The 19,742-nt window shown below is 44.6% G+C and overlaps 1 protein-coding gene across 1 annotated transcript in view; it reads left to right on the forward strand.

Moving 5' to 3' along the window:
- Positions 1-19,742, forward strand: part of LOC122817037 (transient receptor potential cation channel subfamily C member 4 associated protein) — a gene marked incomplete in the record, with an annotated part of 2,826,501 nt that overhangs the window by 2,235,250 nt on the left and 571,509 nt on the right. The window contains 1 exon segment of the mRNA XM_044090168.1: positions 13,666-13,806. Coding sequence (XP_043946103.1) covers positions 13,666-13,806 — 141 coding nt within the window.

Genomic DNA, 19,742 nt, shown 5'->3' on the forward strand with positions numbered 1-19,742 from the left:
CCACTGAGCAGCCACTTTTCACACACCCTTTGATTAAACAGTTCCTCGTTGGGGCTAGCAGTTTGAGGTCCCCAGAAGGACACCAGCTTGGGACCTTAACTTCGTCTTGGAAAAGCTCACCCTGCCTCATTTCGAACCAGCTTCTTCTGCAGAGCTAAAATTTCTCTCCTGGAAGACTGCCTTCCTCTGGCCATCACTTCAGTCAGAAGGGTCTCTGAGCTGCAAGCACTCATGGCTGTGGAACCGTTTATCTTCCATGCAGACCGGGTATCCCTCAGAACTAACCCATCCTTCATGCCCAAGGTGGTGTTCAGTGTGGCTCTCAACCAATCCATTAATTTGCCCAACTTCTTTCCTAATCCCCAGAACAAGGGGGAAAGGATTATTCACTCTGTAGATGTGCACAGACAGCTCAGATACTATATGGACAGGACTAAATCCTTCAGAAAGTCTTAACAATTGCTGGTTAGCTTTGCTACAGGTGAAGAAGGCAAAGACATCCCCAAGCAAACTATTTCCAAATGGATAGCACACTGCATCTATTTCTGGTACAAACAGCATGGTAAGCCTCCACCCAAGGGGGTCAGGGGACACACCACCAGAGCAGCCTCCACCTCTGCAGCTTTCCTCAGAGGAGTCCCCACCAGGGACATCCTGGAGGCTGCCACCTGGACATCTGTTCACACTTTCACCAAGCATTACCACCTGCCTCTCTTCCCCAAATCCAGGGCAGGGTTTGCCTCTGCAGCATTGCAGGGCATCCTAGCCAGCCCCTAGCTTCCTTGACCGTCTCCACCCATGTCTTCATCTTTGGGAATCTATCCAAATGTGATGACTGCAGCAGTGAAACACGAAGAACATAGTACAGTTGTGTACACTTACCATAAATGTAGACATGAGTGTATTCACTGTTGTAATCCTGGTTTCCCTCCCTCCATCCCCCTTTTTTCTCCTCCTTTGGTTACCCTCCTACCTTGTTGTTCTCCTTTCCTTACAAAGGACATATTGGTATTTATTTTCCAATGGTAGGGCTCTTCCACCAGAACATGGCCTCCTACTTTGGGGGCTCCTGACAGGTTAGGGCAAGAAAAACTGATGTAATGGCGTTGTCTGCCTTACTTTATACCACTGACAACCTGACGTAAATCCTCAAGCGACCCTAACCGATGCAGAAATACCAAGTCTCTGTTATTCCGGCCGACTGAGGGCTACCCTGGCAGGGATAACCCAAATGTGATGACTGCAACAGTGAATAACACTCTAGCATCTACATTTATGGTAAGTGTACACAACTGTACTTTTTGGGGACCCCCTTCCTCTCAATTATTAGATATGTTGTTTTCTTGTTTTAGTTTTGTGTTCAGTATTTTTAATATTTTGTTGATATTTACAGTAATTCCTGTGAAAATTTCTTCTTGTAGTAATGTTTATTTGGCTTCATCTTTGACAAATGCTTCTTTTTACTGTTTGAGGAAAATTTTAGTACATCAAAAGTGCAGTGTATATGTGTGCTGTTGGATACTGACTGTCTCATGTAGTCAGAACCGCAAATTAAGTGCACCTGTCTTTACTATTCATCTGCTTTATTTTCATCTTTTGATAGCAAATTATTGCAGAACCTGGATTTTTTTCAGCATTTATACATTATATATATATTATGTGGTTGAATATACTGTGGATGTTTTACTTTTGACAAGAAAATATAGTTTAAATTTCTATTAAATATTATGTTATGGCAGTTTAACATGGGTCAAGTATGCGGAGCTAATTTTTAATCCTGGTATGGCACATTGGTTGATTTGGTGTGTGCACGGTGTGTACTGGAAGTTCTGTAATGTCTGTATGTCAGTAAATTAATTCTGAACATATTCCGGACTTTTTTGTGATAAAAACACAGGCTTGGCTTAGTTTAGTTACCTCGGAACATACTTATTACTGGAAACTTTAGTTTAGTTTAGTGGTATTGTTCAAATAATGCATTAGCTCACCAGCCATCCCTTCGTTCCTCTTCAGTATAATAAATATGTCATCCAAATAACGGGTGAAGCAATGAATTTTATTCCAAACCTGGTCATTCTTAAGTAAGAACTAGTGTTCCCAATACACCATAACCAAATTTGCAAAACTTGCCACTGCAAGGAGACCCCATTGCTACTCCACTTTTTTGTAAGTAATAATCACCCTCAAAAATAATATAATTATTAGGATCATATCCAAAAGTTCAGCTACCAAGGAACACCTCCAAAATAGAAGCATCCTTTTGTTAAAAAAAAAAAAAAAAAAAAGGGAAACTCATTGCATACCTAAGTTGTGTGGAATTGATGTATATAAATCCTTAACATCTACTGTTAGAAAATTGTAATTTTGTTAAATTAAGGACTGTTAATACTCTGGAAAAAGGACCATGAGTCCTTGCAAATGTGTTGTTCGGTTACCAAAAATGTTTTTTAAATATCAGTCACTTTTGCACAAGCGTATGTAATAAAATTTCTACCGTCCACAATAGGTCTTGAGTGGGGGTGGGGGGGGTGCCAGGTCTTTATGGACTTAAAGAATTCCAAAAATCACCGGTATCAAAGGTGCAGGCATTAAGTAATTAAAAATGTCCAGATCTATTCTCACTTCTATAAACAGATCATTAATATAATCCTTATCCGTTGATGCGCTATATTTACTTCATTTAAAGAAACTTGCTGGTAAACACTAGACCGTAAAATCTTCCTCTTTCTATCATCATAATCAACTGAGCCCATAAAGACCAGACCGCCCCCCTTGTCCGGTTTCATCACCCTAACTGATGATGCTTTCAGATTTTTCAAGGCCTCCCACTGGATTTAATTTAAATTATTCATTCTAGAGGGTCTGCCAGGCAATAAAGCCCAAACATCCATCTCATAAACCCATTCAAAAACTGCAAGGGGAAGGGTCTAAAGGTGGATTATAAACACTGGAAATCCTAAATTCAGTGTTAGCAGTTGACATAGAACCAAACATAATAGTCAAGTTAACTTTGTGTAAAAAGCTTCAAATTGGATAGTGTCCCTGCTAAATCTGCCTTTCGAGTAGAAACAAAGTTTGTTCCTTTCGCTAAAACATCAACAAATAGGGTTCAACAGTAAGAGGAGTAATTGAAAATGTTAAAATTACACTGTGTTTTTGGCAATTAAACAACTCTGTTCTTCAACAGTTTGTCCATTACTGCAAATGTCTATTACCTCCGTCGTTTGTTCAGTTTCCAATGGTTTGTTTTCTGTTTCTGAATCCGTTGCTGTTAATTCTTCTTGTTGGACTTGCCCTGTGAAAATTTGCATTATTGAGTGAGGTCCCCGGTTCTTCCTCATTACTCTGATACCCTTCATCTAGTTGGTTCCTCAAGTTATTTTGTATCTGAAGTTCATATTTACTAGATGAAAAGCGCTTAAGTAAACTTATTTCTTTGGTTGTTCCTTGTTTAATTTTATTCACACCAAGCCTCACCAAATCATCCCTCTCCCCAGCACAGAACAAAGTCTTCTTGGGATGCAAGATACGGACAGACCTGATGAAGGCTTTCCTCCCTCAGGAGAAGGAAACTTCCCTGATCAATCACTTCCAGGACCTCTTCCAGGTCAACTTCTTGTCAGCCAGGCATTTCATGCTCCTTCTGGGCCTTCTGGCAGCCACAATACCTATGCTGCCACTAGCCAGGATGCACATGAGAAAGAGTGGGATCTAAAGAATGTGTGGTCCCAACACAGCCACCCTCTAGACTTCCAAATATTGTTCCTGTCTTGCTTAAAGACGGAAGTGAAGTGGTGGATTCAAAAGATACAGCTGAACCCAGGCCTGACACTCCAACCCACCACACCAGCTCAGCGCATGCACACAAGATGACACAGGTCTGGGCTAGGGAGCTATCGTGAATGGCCTCAAAGTGCAAGCGCTCTGGCAACCATCCCTTCTGAGAGAGCACCTCAATGTAAGGGAGATGACTGCATTTCAGCTAGCCCTGCAGGCCTTTCTCTTTCAACCAGGCCCCCCTACAAATCTTCACGGACAATACCACTGTAATGTGGTACATCAACAAACAAGGGGGGACCAGGTCTTACCTACTCTTCAGAATAACAATGCAAGTTTGGGGAATTAGCTTCTCAGAACAACATATCATTGCAGGCAGTCTATATTCCATCCCAGGACAATCACCAAGCGGATGCTCTCAGCAGATCATTCTCTCTGCATCACAAGTGGATGTTTCACAGAAGTATTCCTAGACATTGTCCACCGATTGGGCACACCACAAATAGATTTATTTGCCTCCCCACAGAACAGACAATTGCAAACCTTTTGTACCAAGGATCCCTCCCCGCTAGCTTGGAGAGTGGCGCCTTCACCATCTCATGGAAGGGACTGTTTCTGTATGCCTTCCCTCCCTTTCCTCTCACTCAGAAAGTACTCCTGAAAATCAGGAGGGACGTGCTAAAAATCTTGCTGGTGACTCCCTTTTGGCCAAGGCAGCATTGGTTCCCCGTTCTTCAATCCCTCACCAAGGGCAATCACTGTAAGTTGCTCCACAAGGTGTATGATCTCACACAACAGAAGGGAACTCTAATTCATCCACACCTGTAGATGCTTTGCTTAACCCTCTGGGTGATAAACTTTTAGTCCCCTTCAGACACTGCTACACAGAGGACATGCCATCTCTCCTGTAGGAGACCAGGAAACCCAACACAAGGAGATCCTACATTTACAAATGTGAAAGGTTCTCCAAATGGTGTGTCCAAAGACAATAGGGCCCACTTTCAAGCAGATGTTCCTCTAGTCTTAACCTGTGTGTGTGAGCTCATATATTCAGACCTTTTATACTCTTCAGTGAAATTTTACTTATCTGCCATCTCTGCCTGCTTACCCTTGGACCCTCCTCTAATTTCCAGGCTGGATGTTAAACTATTTTTAAAAGGGGTCTTGAACATTAGGCCACCAAGGAAGCCTATCCCACTTCCTTGGGACCTAAATTACGTCCTGGAAAAACTTACACTTGCCCCCTTTGAACCAGCCAGCTCTGAATCCCTGCAGATGTGCACATGGAAGACATTCCTATTGGTAACCCTCACCTCAGCCAGAAGGGTCTCTGAGTTCTAGGCGCTCATGGCATCCCCTCCCTACACTATCTTCCACAAAGATAGGGTGACCCTGCCCACCAACCCCTCCTTCATGCCCAACGTGGTCAACGAACTATCACTAAATCAATCTATTCATTTACCCACCTTCTTTCCCTCGACTAAAAATGACAGTGAGACAGTACTGCAGTCCCTTTGTCACCAGGCAGCTAAGGTTCTATTTGGACAAAATTAAGACTATTAGAAAATCTAATCAACTCTGTGCCCTTCCGTCCCAGGGCCCTGGGCAAGGCAGTATCCAAGCAAGCTATCTCCTCTGGATTAGGAAAGCTATCTGCTTCTGCTATTTCTACCATGGAAAGCACTTGCATCAGGGGGTTAGGGTGCACTCTACTAGAGCATTAGCCTCCTCTTAGGCCTTCTCCAAGGCCCTGGACACAACTGCCATCCTTGAGGCAGTCACCTGGTCCTCAATACATACCTTTACCAGACATTACAAACTGGACCATATCTCCAGAGCCAAAACCAGGATTTGCAAGGGCAGTCCTGCAGGGATTTCTGGAATCTGCTACCTGTTGTTCCACCCTTCCTCATCCTTAAGCTGTGGTACTCTCCCTACAGTTATGAATGCTGCAACATGAGAATAGAAGGATATAGAATAGTTGTGTAAAATCTTACCATAACCATAGATATCCTTCTCTTCCATGTTGCAGTATTCATTCCCTCCCACCTATCCCCCTGCATTACCTTTCACCTGTCTATGGGACATCATGGGGCACTACCTAAACTATGGTCACACTCTGCAGTCAATTGCATTTCACTGGTCTAGAGGACATCATTTGGTACTACCTAGACTACTGTCCAACTAGGCAGTCAGTTCTGTGGTCTGTGCATGCAGACACCACATTTAAGACCCCTGGTTTATGGCCCTACATGTGGTGTCCCACACACTAGCAGCAACCAGGCTTGAGCTTTTGTCGGAGCTGACTGTCACTTCACCTGAGACGGAGGATCCCACAGTAAGAATACTGCAACATGGAACAGGTGGTCATCTATGTTTTTGGTAGGATTTTACACAACTATTCTTTCCCAATTACCTCTTTTTTCCCCTTCACACCTCCAACATTTGCTGTCTACCTCAGGAAAAATTCTATGGAATCTACTTGGGGTATAAAAATATCTATGTAGACATTTCCAAGCAAAATATATTTGGGAGACATGCATATATCCTGCTATTGTTTCTTTATGATTTGCTTATCCAGTCTCTCCTCCCAGTCTTCTCTGATTGTTATAGTTGTGCAGTATTTTGTACACACAATTAATTACACTGTTAATCTATTTTTAATGGCAGCTTCTGTTTTATATTCTAATAAAAAAAAATTATACCAGTGCTGATCTTTTGTCACCCCCCCCCATTTCTTTCTCTTTGTCTATACACTGATATCAGTCCTTGATAGGGAAGTCAGTCTCTAACCTACAGTTGAAATAAATTCTTGGTGTCTTCCCAGTCTATCATCTTTCCCTCTGTCGTTATTTACTCCCAATACCTTGGTTCCTTTGGCAGTTTTCTCCATTAAACTCCAGCCCCCTATTTTCTGATGTCCTTCAAGGATGCATCTGCAGTCCTTACATATGGGTTGTCCTGCCTCAGGCAGCCCTTCGGTCGGCCGGATTCCAAAGTCTGGGTCCGGCGTCGGCTGATGTCGCCCTTTCCCCGACGTCAGAGCGCCTGGGGTGTAAAAGCGTCAGCCGACGCCATCTTCCTCAGTCTTTCTTGCCGCGTGGTGCCCGAAGCAGAAGCAGTTCGCAAGTGCCGGTCGGCCAGCTCCTGTAACTTCAGCTACCGAAGACTTCAAAAGCTAAGTACCCCGTTGGGGACTCTTTCTTGCCTCAGCCGATGTCAGATCAAACGCTTAAAGTTAATAATTGCTTAACTTGTGGGAAACAAATACCTCATAAGGATTTCCATTCCTACTACCTCCCCTGCCTAGGCCCAGACCACGTCGTCTCGGCCTGTACTGCCTGTGCCTCCTTCAATCGACGCACTCTTAGGCATCGGGCGGAGTTTGCAGAGGAATTTTTTGGGGCTAGTTACTGTTATAATATGCCGTCGGAGACTCCGACTTCTCATTTAACCAAAAAACGGAAGGACAAGGACCGACACGCGGACCGTGGTTTCGGCTGAAACTACCCCTAGGCCTACCGCGAGTGTCTCGGTCTCGGCTGAAACCGAGTCCTTGGTACTTCCGACCGGCGAAACCGCACAACCGACAACCTCGGCCCCGGAGGCTTCTTCTGAGTCGGTAATAGAATTTCCCTCAGAAACTGGTGTTTTGGAAACTTCCGATACCATTTCCCTAGACAAACCTTCGCCAGCATGTGGAGCAGCCAGGCCTCCTGCATCCATGTCCATTAAGGCATTCACAAGGGCTAAAGCTGCTAAACAGCCAAAATCTCTGCCTCCCAGGGTTATTCCTCAGGGATCCACTACAGGTTCACAGATTTTAAGTTTAGCTGAGGACCTTATTTCCTTAATTAGGGGCTCTCAGCCGCGCCCGCATAGGGGCTCTCAACCTCCTCTAGACAAAAGGCCCAGGGTTGAGCCCACTGATCCCCAGTCCTCTGATGAGGCCTCAGATGGCTCTGCTCTATCAGACTACCAGGAGGAGGCCTTTACGGCCTACGAGGATTCTGATGCAGAGGAATCTATTCCCTCGGCCTCCCCTCCTGAAGAGCTGTCCTTTGGGGAGACCCTTCACTCCATGAGAGAGCATTTCAAATGGCAGGGCCAGGAATTCTCTGATTCCAGGAAGAGATTAAGGACTTTTTTGCATTTACCTCAGCATAGACCTTTGGCTATTCCTCCTGTTTTGAATGTCATTGATGATGTGTACTGAGTCTAGTATTACCCCTGACTCCCTTCCTCCGGCTCCTGTCAAACCCGATAGGTACTACAGGGTCCCGGACTCGCATCATTTCCTTTACAAGGCCCACTCTGCTGATCCAGAAACTATTTCCCAGGGCCCTAAAGGGGTTGCAACTGCCACTACTAAAATCCACTCCCCTCTGAAAGGGAGTCCAGGGCTTTAGAGAGATGGGGTAAAAAAGTGTATACTTCTTCCACTCTTTCTATGAGGGCATTAAATTGTCAATTCCATATGATACAGTACCAAGAGTATTTGTTAGATGAATTGCATAAAAAACTGTCTTCACCTGAACCCCTAGATCGCAAGTCACTTCAGGATCTGGTACATAACTCCCAACAGGTTAGCAACCATTTCTTGCAGTGTGGTTATGATGCATTGGAAGCTTCATGTAGGTCAGCAATGACAGGTGCAGTCATACGTAGGCATGCTTGGCTGAAGGAACAAACTCTGCCAGATCATGTTAAAGCAAAGCTTCTGGATGCGCCACTGGAAAAGCAAAAGTTATTTGGCTCCACTGCTCAGGAGGTCTTAAAGAAATTTGAGGAAAAGGCTAAATCTGTACAAACAGTCAACGATTTTCTCCAGCTCCAACCACCAAGATTCAGCAGAAATTGGCCTTCTAAGAATTGGTCCTTTCCAGACACAGAGATTTAAAAGAGGCAAGAACAGGTGTGCCAGAGGCAGAGGGCAAGCTAGAGGCTCCTACAGAGGACGTCAGTGGCAGCCTCCTAACCAGAGAGGTAGTGCAGGACCTACAACTGCTGCACAAGGACAGACTCAATGACTTTACCTTGACCCCGCCAACCAGGGCTCAATTGGAAGCACCTTTGGGCGGAAAGCTATCTTTATTCTCACAAAATTGGCACAGTATTACAAGGGACAAATGGACACTGCAAATAATAGACAAAGGATACAGGTTCCATTTTCATACATTACCAAAAAGAAAAGGCATGCCAAACCTGCCACCGAATCAAAGGGCAGAGGCTTTGAAACAAATTTACAACCTATTACAAATGAAAGCTATAGAAAAGGTTCCTTTCACAGAACAAGGCCAAGGATTTTATTCCAGACTTTTCCTTGTCCCAAGAAAAGAAAAACAATGGAGGCCTATTCTCGACTTGTCCGCACTGAATACTTATCTCATTGTGCCAAAATTCAAAATGCTGACCGTACAGCAACTCCTTCCCATGCTGGGCAAGGGGGCTTGGCTGGTAACTCTGGACCTCAAGGAGGCATACCTGCATGTCCCTATCAGACAAAGTTGCAGAAGACACCTCAGATTTCTTGCAGGTCCAGAGCATTATCAATTCTCAGCATTGCTCTTTGGCTTATCTACTGCGCCCAGAGTATTCACGAAATGCCTGGCATCAGTAATTGCACACTGCAGACTTCAGGGATTCAAATATACCCATATCTGTACGACTGCCTTATACAAGTGGACAGCCAACAAACTTTGGTAAAACACTTGAATTATGCCATCCGCCTACTTCAGGCCTTGGGATACACAGTCAACATTCACAAATCAAGACTTGTTCCATCCCAAAGAATAACTTTTCTGGGTGCGAAACTAGATACAACCACCCAAATGGCTTTTCTCACAGAAGAAAAACAGACAACTACCGGATTATTTTGAAAATCTGACTAAACAAACTCAGCTGACTGCAAGGAAAATCCTGCAGGCCATGGGTTACATGGCATCTTGCATTCTTCTGATTCCACAAGCAAGGCTGCATATGAGGAAGCTACAATGGTACCTAAGGAGTTTATGGTCTCAGCACAGTCACAGCCTAGAAGCTTTGATACCACTCATTCCATCCCTACAAAAGGAATTCCTGTGGTGGGCTCAAGCAAGCCAGTCAAACAGGGGTCTGCCCTTCAGCAAACCAATAACCAGCCAAACCATTACAACGGACGCTTCAGACCATGGATCGGGAGCACACATGGAGGGCAGATGCATTCAAGGACTATGGTCACAGAAAGAATAGCACATGCACATAAACCAAAAGGAAATGCTGGCAGTGATACATGCAATCGAGGCCTTCAAACACTTTCTGCAACAAGGCCACCTGCTAATAAGAACAGACAATACCACAGTTATGTGGTACATAAACAAGCAAGGAGGTACCCATTCCTACCCTCTTTGCAGGCTGGCAATGAATCTTTGGGAACTTTCCCTAAAACTCAATATAGAGCTGCAATCCCAGTTTGTGCCAGGAAAAGAAAATATACTGGCGGACAGCCAAAGCAGAAATATCATGGATCCACACGAATGGATGCTGCACCCAGACATCTTCCTTCAGATAACACAATCATGGGGGAGGCCGGACATAGATCTTTTTGCCTCCCACCACAACCATCAGCTGAAGAAATTCTGCTCAAGGACATACCACCCACAAGCATGGAAAGTGGACGCCCTCTCTTTCAGCTGGAATACTCTAACAGTGTATGCATTCCCACCTCTTCCATTAATGACCAAGGTCTTACTGAAGATCAGGACAGAGCAGCCAAAAGTGATTCTGATAGCTCCGGACTGGCCAAGACAGCACTGGTACCCACTGTTAAAGAGCATGTCACGCACGAAACCGTGGCTTCTACCACAATGGCCACTTCTTCTGACACAGCACAATTACAAAACTCTGCACTCCAGCCTGAAAACCTTGCAGCTGACAGCCTGGAGAATACCTTGACTCCTCACCAGGATAAGCTATCCAAGAGAGTGAAGGATATCATCATGGAAGCTCACCAGCCTTCCACAAGAAAGGCATATTCAGCAAAATGGAAAAGATTTCGCACTTGGAGCACCACAAAGGGCCTAGATGCGACAGTGATGAACATGGCACATATCCTGGAATACTTGACAGAAATGCTCCATAATGGCCTTTCTTACTCTTCCATAAAATTCATGCTTCAGCAATTTCAGCAGAATACAATACTGATCCACCTGTCTTCTCTCATCCTCTCCTAAGGCAGTTTCTAAGAGGAATTAAAAACATCAATCCTCCAAGGAAACCACCAGTGCCAACTTGGGACCTTAACTTCATGTTGGAAAAATTAACTCTACCTCCCTTTGAACCAGCAGCATCTTCAGAACTACAGTTCCTGTCTTGGAAGACTGCCTTCCTTCTGGCCATAACCTCAGCAAGAAGAGTATCTGAATTGCAGGCCCTCATGGCAGTTCAACCATTCCTTATTTTTCATCAGGACAGAGTCTCATTGAGAACCAATCCTTCATTCATGCCAAAGGTGGTATCCAGGGTCTCATTGAAACAAGCTATTCACCTGCCTACCTTCTTTCCAAATCCACAAAACAAAGGGGAGAAACTTCTGCATACCCTGGACATTCACAGACAGTTGCGCTACTACTTGGACAGAACTAAGACTTACAGAAAAGCTGCCCAGCTGTTTGTAGCATATGCTGCTGGTATACAAGGAAAAGCAATTTCCAAACAGACAATTTCAAAATGGATAGGAAATTGCATTCGATTCTGTTACTCTTTTCATGGCAAAACTGTGCCAGCTAACATTAGACCTCATTCCACCAGAGCCACAGCCACCTCCACAGCCTTCTTGAGGGGTGGCTACCAAGGACATTTTAGAAGCTGCTACATGGAGCTCCGTGCATACATTTTCCAAGCATTACAAATTACCCTTATATTCCAGATCCAGAGCAGGCTTTGCTACGGCAGTCCTGCAGGGCATTTTAGCTACACCATCCTTTTCTTAGATCCTACCACCCCCAGCTTGGCTATGGTATTCTACCCATATGTAAGGACTGCAGATGCATCCTTGAAGGACATAGTACAGTTTTGTACCTACCATAAATGTAGATGTCCGATAGGTATGCATCTGCAGTCAGGATTACCCTCCCTCCTTCCCCTCTGTGGTATTTCTTGGGTACTTCTCCCTCTTATAGCTAGCTGGGGTTATCTATTATGGTGTATTTGTTTTATATTACTGTGCATGTTTGGAATTTTTTGCATCTCTCCAAATTTAGCCTTCCTTAGAGGGCACCTGGCATCTGGGTCAAGAAAAACTGAGGAAGATGGCGTCGGCTGACGCTTTTATACCCCAGGTGCTCTGACGTTGGGGAAAGGGCGACATCAGCCGACGCCGGACCCAGACTCTGGAATCCGGCCGACCGAAGGGCTGCCTGAGGCAGGACAACCCATATGTAAGGACTGCAGATGCATACCTATCGGACATCTACATTTATGGTAGGTACAAAACTGTACTTCCCTTTTCCTGAGCCACCCTAGGATAAAGGTGCTAGGGATGCAGTCCCATCCAGCAAGACTTACGCAAGATAGGACAACATAACATTAAGAAGTTATGTACTCACCATAACGTTCCATGTTTGTTGTCTCTTGCCTATATTCTTGTGTCCCCCCCTCCTTCCTCCTCCTTCGTTCCTGGAGGAACAGGTGGATAGTTTTTATAGATGTGTATAGTTATGATCGTTTGGAGCCTCTGATTCTTCCTTTATATAGTCAGACTATCTATGTAGAATAATATGTAGGCATACTAAGTTGTTTTCGCTTGCAAACAGATCTGGGTAATTTACCCGGTGCGTCATGGGATAGGAGATAGCCTCGAGCCAGTGGAAGCTCTTGAGATTTTGTATTCAGCCAAGTCGGAACGGATACTATGTTCCGAACCCAACCAATAAGAATATAGACGAGATGGACAACAAACATGGAACGTTATGGTGAGTACATAACTTCTTATTTACAGTTTTGTAGATATCTACTGCAGGAAAAAAGGTTGCGTTTGTCCATAAGAGATGGGGATGATGCAGAAAGGAAAGGCAGGCCAATTTGTAAACCATTGAAAATTGTTTGCCACAGCACATTGTACAAGCAAGTATTGCAGAGAGAAATTCTGTTTGTGAATGAGAAATGGGGATGGTGATGCAAAACGGTCTTCTGTAAACCACTGAAAAAATTATCCGCCCAAGCTGTTTGTACTGGTGGGAAGGACTGCCTTGCTGATTGATGCCCTTAGAGTCTGCCGTTTGAGCTTGTTTACCTTTGTACTGCAGTGAATCAAGAAAAGTTGCTACCTTGTCCCATCACAATACTAAATTTTTTATAGGTTATCTTGAGTACTTTTGTTTCTCTGGGCATTTGTACTTTCAGCATTGCAAACGATACAAGTTTGCCAGATTGCTAAGAAAAACAAACCTGATAAACTTTGTGCATGCACTTTTGTATTAATGCACAGAGCAGCCTCATTTCCTCTGATCCCGTATACAAGTTTTTATGTCACACTTGCATGACAGACCATTAGAACACAGCAGTCCTGAACAAGTCCAAGTTATAGGCTTCTCAGGATCCTCTTTTATGATGGATTTGTGTGGAAGTATTTTTGAGACTCATTTCATGTATTTGCAGAGTACCTTAAAATGAAATGGCATTTTCTTCAGAAAGACCAGACTGTCTTCCTTCAAAAGTTATAAAACTGATGAGACTTTATAGGAGGCGAAAGTAGTAGAAATGTAGTTAAAACAGTTATGTATTTCTGCACATAAAGGTTTTTAATTTTAAGTAATTTATGGACAACTTAAGTGCATGTTAGTAATTCAACTGTGGCAGCTGATAATACTTCAGTGTTTCTAAATTTTTGCTGCTTTTTTTTTTTTTTAGCACATCCTTTACTGCATTATTGACAGTGAGTGCAAGTCTCGGGATGTATTACAGAGCTACTTTGACCTTCTTGGGGAGCTAATGAAATTTAATATAAATGCTTTTAAACGATTCAACAAGTATGTAAACACAGAAGAGAAGGTAAGCATTGAATTGCTTTCAGTCTTTTTTTAATTCATGTTTTGCATGAGAAATTTATCAGTAGTTTGTACAGTACTGGGTAATATACTAACGTTTACTGTTGCTGTCTTTTATGAAATTATTTTACGGTTTTGCAGAAAAATGCTGTGTTTATGGGTGAGAGAGGGAGGATGGTGATGTCTGCATGCTGACATCCCAGTGATTGGTTTAAAATGATTTGTACGTGAGATTAGGAGTATCCTAGCAGGATACTGCAGTTCAGATGGGATCACACTGGCAGTCTGTTGGATGTTACTCTGTGGTGGGCTTCTATTTTCTTTCACTTTCTAGATGGATTGATTTACTTAGTCAAACCACTGTCGAATGTTAACTCATTTCCGTATGCACATTACTATTTTTTGTCTTCCATGTGCTTGAAAAAAGTGAAAATAGAATGCTGCAGATCTGAGACTGTCATTGGAGAGGACCTAGACTACTGTAAATCTGCTTTTTAAGAAGAGAGTTGTATGCACTGCTCTTACCATTGACTTAGTCGCTGATTATGAATTTTGGAACCATCCCTTGGTTAGTTTTTAATGATGTGTAGTTTTCAGGATCCAAACTAGTATGTGACAGATGTTGCCACATCTCTGAAGTACATGGAATAGAAGAAAGTATTGAAACTGGGACAGTGATTATCTACAAAAAATGATGTGGACAGGCAGGTCTACATTAGCTCAGCGAAATGGCATTACAGCGAATGCCGATGTTCTTCGTGTTTCACTGTTGCAGTCATCACATTTGGGTTATCCCTGCCAGGGTGTAGCCCTCAGTCGGCCTGAATACCAGAGGCTTAGTATTTCTGCATCAGTTGCCGTCGCTCCAGGACTGACATCAGGTCGTCAGTGGTATAAAATAAGGCAGCCGACGCCATTACATCAGTCTTTCTTGCCGAGGAGCCCGAAGCAAAAGCAGTTCACACAAGTGCCGTTCTGCCACTACCTGAGTTTTTGTTTTCCGAATTGAAGTTGAAGTCTTCTAAAGCTAAGTATCCCGTTGGGGATCCTTTTTTTCTTGCTCTAACCGATGTCAAAAAAAGAGTTAGCAATTGTCTTGCCTGTGGAAAGCAAATACCACACTGAGACTTTCATTCTTACTGTGTCACTTGCTTAGGCCTAGACCATGACGTCCCCCACTGTCACTTTTGTGCTTTGTTCAATACCAGAACTATACGTTGTCAGGCCCTTATTGTAGCTAGATATTTTCGCTCTCAGTCCACGGATTCCGATATGGCTTTGGTAAGCCGTCTGACAGGAGATCTTCCAAAATAAAACATAAGGATAAAGACAGAGACCGACCGCACAGTTCCAAAACTACCGACTACACTTCTGTTACACTAGTCAATTCTCCGGTCCTCAGGTGCTTTTGCAGCCCTTGATGCCCACTTCTGTGGATTCGCAGGCCACTACTGAGACCCTTTCAGAGTCCAGTATGCCGCGAGACTCTTCATCAATTAAGGATCCTGTGGATGTCTCTACCTTGGATGGGTCCGGAGCCGCTGAGCAGGCACCGGCTTCCGAGGAAATACTTTGCACTACCGATTCTCAACACAGACCAACTTCTTTTGCGTCCACCGTTCATTCGAAAACTACTGGGTTTCTAAGGCCCAGGGTATGAACCACACCCAAGAAACCGACGACCCAGTCTCGGGCACCTGCTTCCTTGCCTCGGTCTCAAATGCTTAAATGGCGGGAGACCTTATAATGCTGATCAGTTGAAGCCAGGCTACCCCTTCCAAAAGAAAGAGATTTGTCCCTGCATACATTAAGGGAGCATTTCCAGTGGGAATGCCAGGAATATCTTCAGTCTAAAAAGAGACTCTGAATTCTTAGATCTTCCACAGCACAGACCTCTGGCCATTCCTCCTGTCCTGAATGTTGTGCATGATGTTTTTGTGGAATCCAGTTGGACTCCTGACACCCTTCCTCCTGCTCCCAGGAAGCCTGACAGAGTATTACAGAGTCCCTGACTCACAAATTTCTTTTCAAAAATCCTACTGCTGACCCGGAGGTCATCCCCCAAGGACCTAAAGGAATAAAAGCCACAAAAGCTAAGAATCCCACCCTCTCGGACAGAGATTCCCGCTCTTTAGACAGATGGGGTAAAAAAGTATACACCTCTGCAACTCTTGCCATTAGAGCATTAAATTGTCAGTTCTGCATGCAGAAATATCAGCAACATCCTATGGAACTTAAGAAAAATTATCTACCTTCCGTGACTGTGCAGAAAATAAAGAATTACAGGGGCTTATGCACTCTGCAAGCCAAGTCAGCAAGCATACCCTGCAATGTGGGTTTGACGCCCTAGACACATCCTGCAGGGCAGCAGTCACAGGTTCTGTGCATGCCTGGCTTAAGGAACAGACCTTGCCAGACCATGTCAAATCAAAATCATTGGATGCACCTCTGAACCAGGACAATCTGTTTGGCACCAAAGCAGAAGTTGTTTTAAAAAAAGATAGAAGAAAAAAGCTAAGTCTATGCAGACAGTCAAAGATTTTTTTGCAGGTGCAGCCTACAAGATTCAGCAGGCATTGCCCCTCAAAACATTGGTCCTTTCCAGTCCCCTCAAGGCCACCTTAAACTTGACCTAGGGGAAACAGACCCCCCCCCAGACTACAGTCTCAGGGTATGCAGAGAGCTAAGCAATGGAGTACCTCCACTTCACAAACAGGGAGTGCTAAGCCACCCCCTTATGGGAAGAATTTACATTGACTTCTCAACTCCTCCCCTCACCTCTGCCCTATTGCTCGTGTCCCAGGAGGAAAAGTTGCCGACCATGCAAAAAACTGGACCTCCATCACCAACAATCGATGGGTCCTCAACATAGTATTCCAGGGGGTACAGATTTTATTTCCACACACTGGCAACCCCAAAAGGGTTCCGAGACCTTCCTCCAAACCAGTGGGCAGAGGCACAAAACCAAGTTCAGTCCCTGCTGTCCATAAGGGCAATTCAAACTGTTCCGGCAGAACAGATAGACCAAGGTTTTTATTCCAGACTTTTCCTGGTACTCAGAAAAGAGGGCACCCGGCACCCAATCTTAGATCTATCCATCCTAAACACCTTCCTGGTGGTACCAAAATTCAAAATGCTCACTCTACAGCAGCTTCTCCGTATGCTGTCCAGAGATTCCTGGTTAGCCACCCTAGACCTAAAGGAGGCCTATCTGCACATCCCAATCAGGAACTCCTGCAGGAAAAATCTATGATTCAGGGCAGGATCTATGCATTGTCAGTTCTCTGCACTTCCCTTTGGCTTATCCACTGCTCTCAGAATTTTCACAAAATGCCTGGCTCCGGCTGTTGCAGACAGAGAAGTATTCAAATTTTCCCCTACTTGGACGATTGCCTGATTCAGGCAGACAGTCAAGAAAAGCTGTTGCAGCACCTGACATTTGTAAAGGACCTTCTAACATCCCAGGGTACACTATTAATGAAAATAAACCCAAACTAGTCCCCATTCAAAAAATTGTATTCCTGGGAGCAAGCTTGGACAGCATCCCAGATGGCATTCCTTACTCCAGCAAACAAGCCTGTCTGACAGGCTACTTCTCTCAAATGGCCACTAGAACCCAGTTATCTGCAAGGAAAATCCTGCAAGCTATAGGGTTCATGGCCTCTTGCATTCTACTAATTCCATATGCCAGATTGCATATGAGGAATCTTCAGTGGTACCTGAAGTCTTTGGTGCCAACATTCTCAGGACCTGGAAACTATCATACCTATGATACCTTGTCTAAGGAGAGAGTTCCTTTGGTGGGCAGCAGCATGCAACCACAACAAGGGGCTTCCCTTTACACAACCCCACGCCGCCCAGACCCTAACCACAGATGCATCAGACTATGCCTGGGGTGCACATCTGGACAGCAAGTGCATTCAGGGCCACTGGAACCCGAATCAAATTGTCTGCACATTAACCAAAAAGAGATGCTAGCTGTTCAGCATGCTCTGACAGCTTTCAGATCCCTACTGTCTCTGGGGCCTCTACTAATCAAAACCAACACCACCACAGAGGTGTGGTCCATCAACAAGCAGGGAGGAACCTGCTCTTATCCACAGCCTCAAACATGCATATTCACCTGCAAGCTCAATTCCTGTCAGGCAACCAAAACTCTGTGGCAGACAACTTAAGCAGAAATCTCCTAGACCCACACTAGTAACAATTAAACCACAACACCTTCAGCCTTGTGACTCAGAAATGGTGTACCCAGAAGGTGGACCTATTTGCCTCCCCCTACAACCACCAGCTCAGCAAATTCTACACCAGGGAACCTCACAGCAAGGTCTGGAAAGTGGATGCCCTATCCTTCCAGTGGGCAAACCTATCAATCTATGCATTTCTCCCTCTACCTCTTCTTACAGGAGTATTACTCAAGATAAGGAAAGAAAGACCAAGGGCAATCCTTGTTGCCCCAGACTGGCTGCGCCAACACTGGTACCCACTACTGGGCAGTCTGTCACTGTTGCCTCTGTGGCACCTCCCCCAGATCCCAAATCTCCTGACCCAGCAGGAGGGACCGTTCTTGCATCTGCAGACCCTGAACCTTGCAGCCTGGCTTATTCCTTGACTTCCCTCCAGTGGCCAGCCTAAGCAAGTAGGTACTGGATTGTCATACGTAAAGCCAGATGACCCAGTACTAGAAAATCCTATGCTGACAAGTGGAAAAGGTATTGTTCCTGGATCCAGACAAAAGGAACGGATCCAGCACAGCCCTCCTTACCTCTCATCCTGGATTTACCTAGCAGACCTACTCCACAGAGGCCTGTCCTTCTCTTCCATCAAGATCCATGCCTCTGCCATCTCTGCTCATTAAAGCACTGAGCCCACTTCTCTTCTCACACCCTCTCATTGAGCAGATGTTCTTAGTGTTTCACTGTTGCCGTCATTACATTTGGGGTAATCTGCTGGCAGGTTGCCCTCAGTCTGCCTGAATAACAAAGGCCTGGGTCCTGCGTCAGTTGCTGTCTCTTCTTCGATGACGTCAGGTCGTCAGGGGTATAAAACATGCAGCTGACACCATTTTATTCAGTCTTTCTTGCCACTCGGTGCCCGAAACAGAAGCGGTTCACAAGGGCCAGTCGGCCGACTCCTGAAATTTTCATATTCGAGTTTCAGAACCAAAGTCTTCAACTAAAGCTAAGTACCCCGTTGGGGAAACTTTTTCTTGCTCCTTACCGATGTCAGTAAAAGTTAATAATTGCATTACTTGTGGGAACCAAATACCTCATAAGGATTTTCATTTGTACTGTATTCCTTGCCTAGGCCCTGACCACAACGTGCCTTGCTGCAGGTTTTGTGCTAGATTTAACCAACGCACTATTAAGCGTCTGTATATTTTTGCTTTTAACTGTTTTGGTTCAAGATTTAACTGTCATGAAATGTCGTTGGTTAGCAGTCTGACTACCGGAGTTCACAAAAAACGCAAGGAAAAAGATAGAGACAGACTGTCGAGGTCCAAAACAAATGAAGCTTCTCCTAAGCCAGTCGCCGATTTGCCGGTACTCAGTGAGGCGCTTTCGCAACCCCTGATGCTCGCGACTTTTGAGTCGCAGGCCTCTACTGAGAGCCATTCAAAGTCCGGTATGTTGCAAGATTCTCAGAGTATTCAACCCGCTGATGTCTCTCCCTTAGATGGGTCCAGAGCCACTGAGCAGGCACCGGTTTCTGAGGGTGTTTTCAGGCCTCAACATTTTTATATTAAACCAACGCCAGCAACAAAAACAAGGTCAAAAACAACTTCTGTGTCTAAAAAAACGATGTATGAGCCACGTGCTCAGGCCCCTATGCCTAAAAATCAGATGATCAAAATGGCTGAGGAGTTAATTACCTTGATCAGGAGTTCCCAACCCCCACTGCTAAGAGGCCTAGGCAAGGCACTGATTATGAATCTTAAGA

This window comes from Protopterus annectens, chromosome 12.part0 (assembly GCF_019279795.1).
Source record: "Protopterus annectens isolate FY-2018-M chromosome 12.part0, PAN1.0, whole genome shotgun sequence".
NCBI classification, from domain to species: domain Eukaryota; kingdom Metazoa; phylum Chordata; order Ceratodontiformes; family Protopteridae; genus Protopterus; species Protopterus annectens.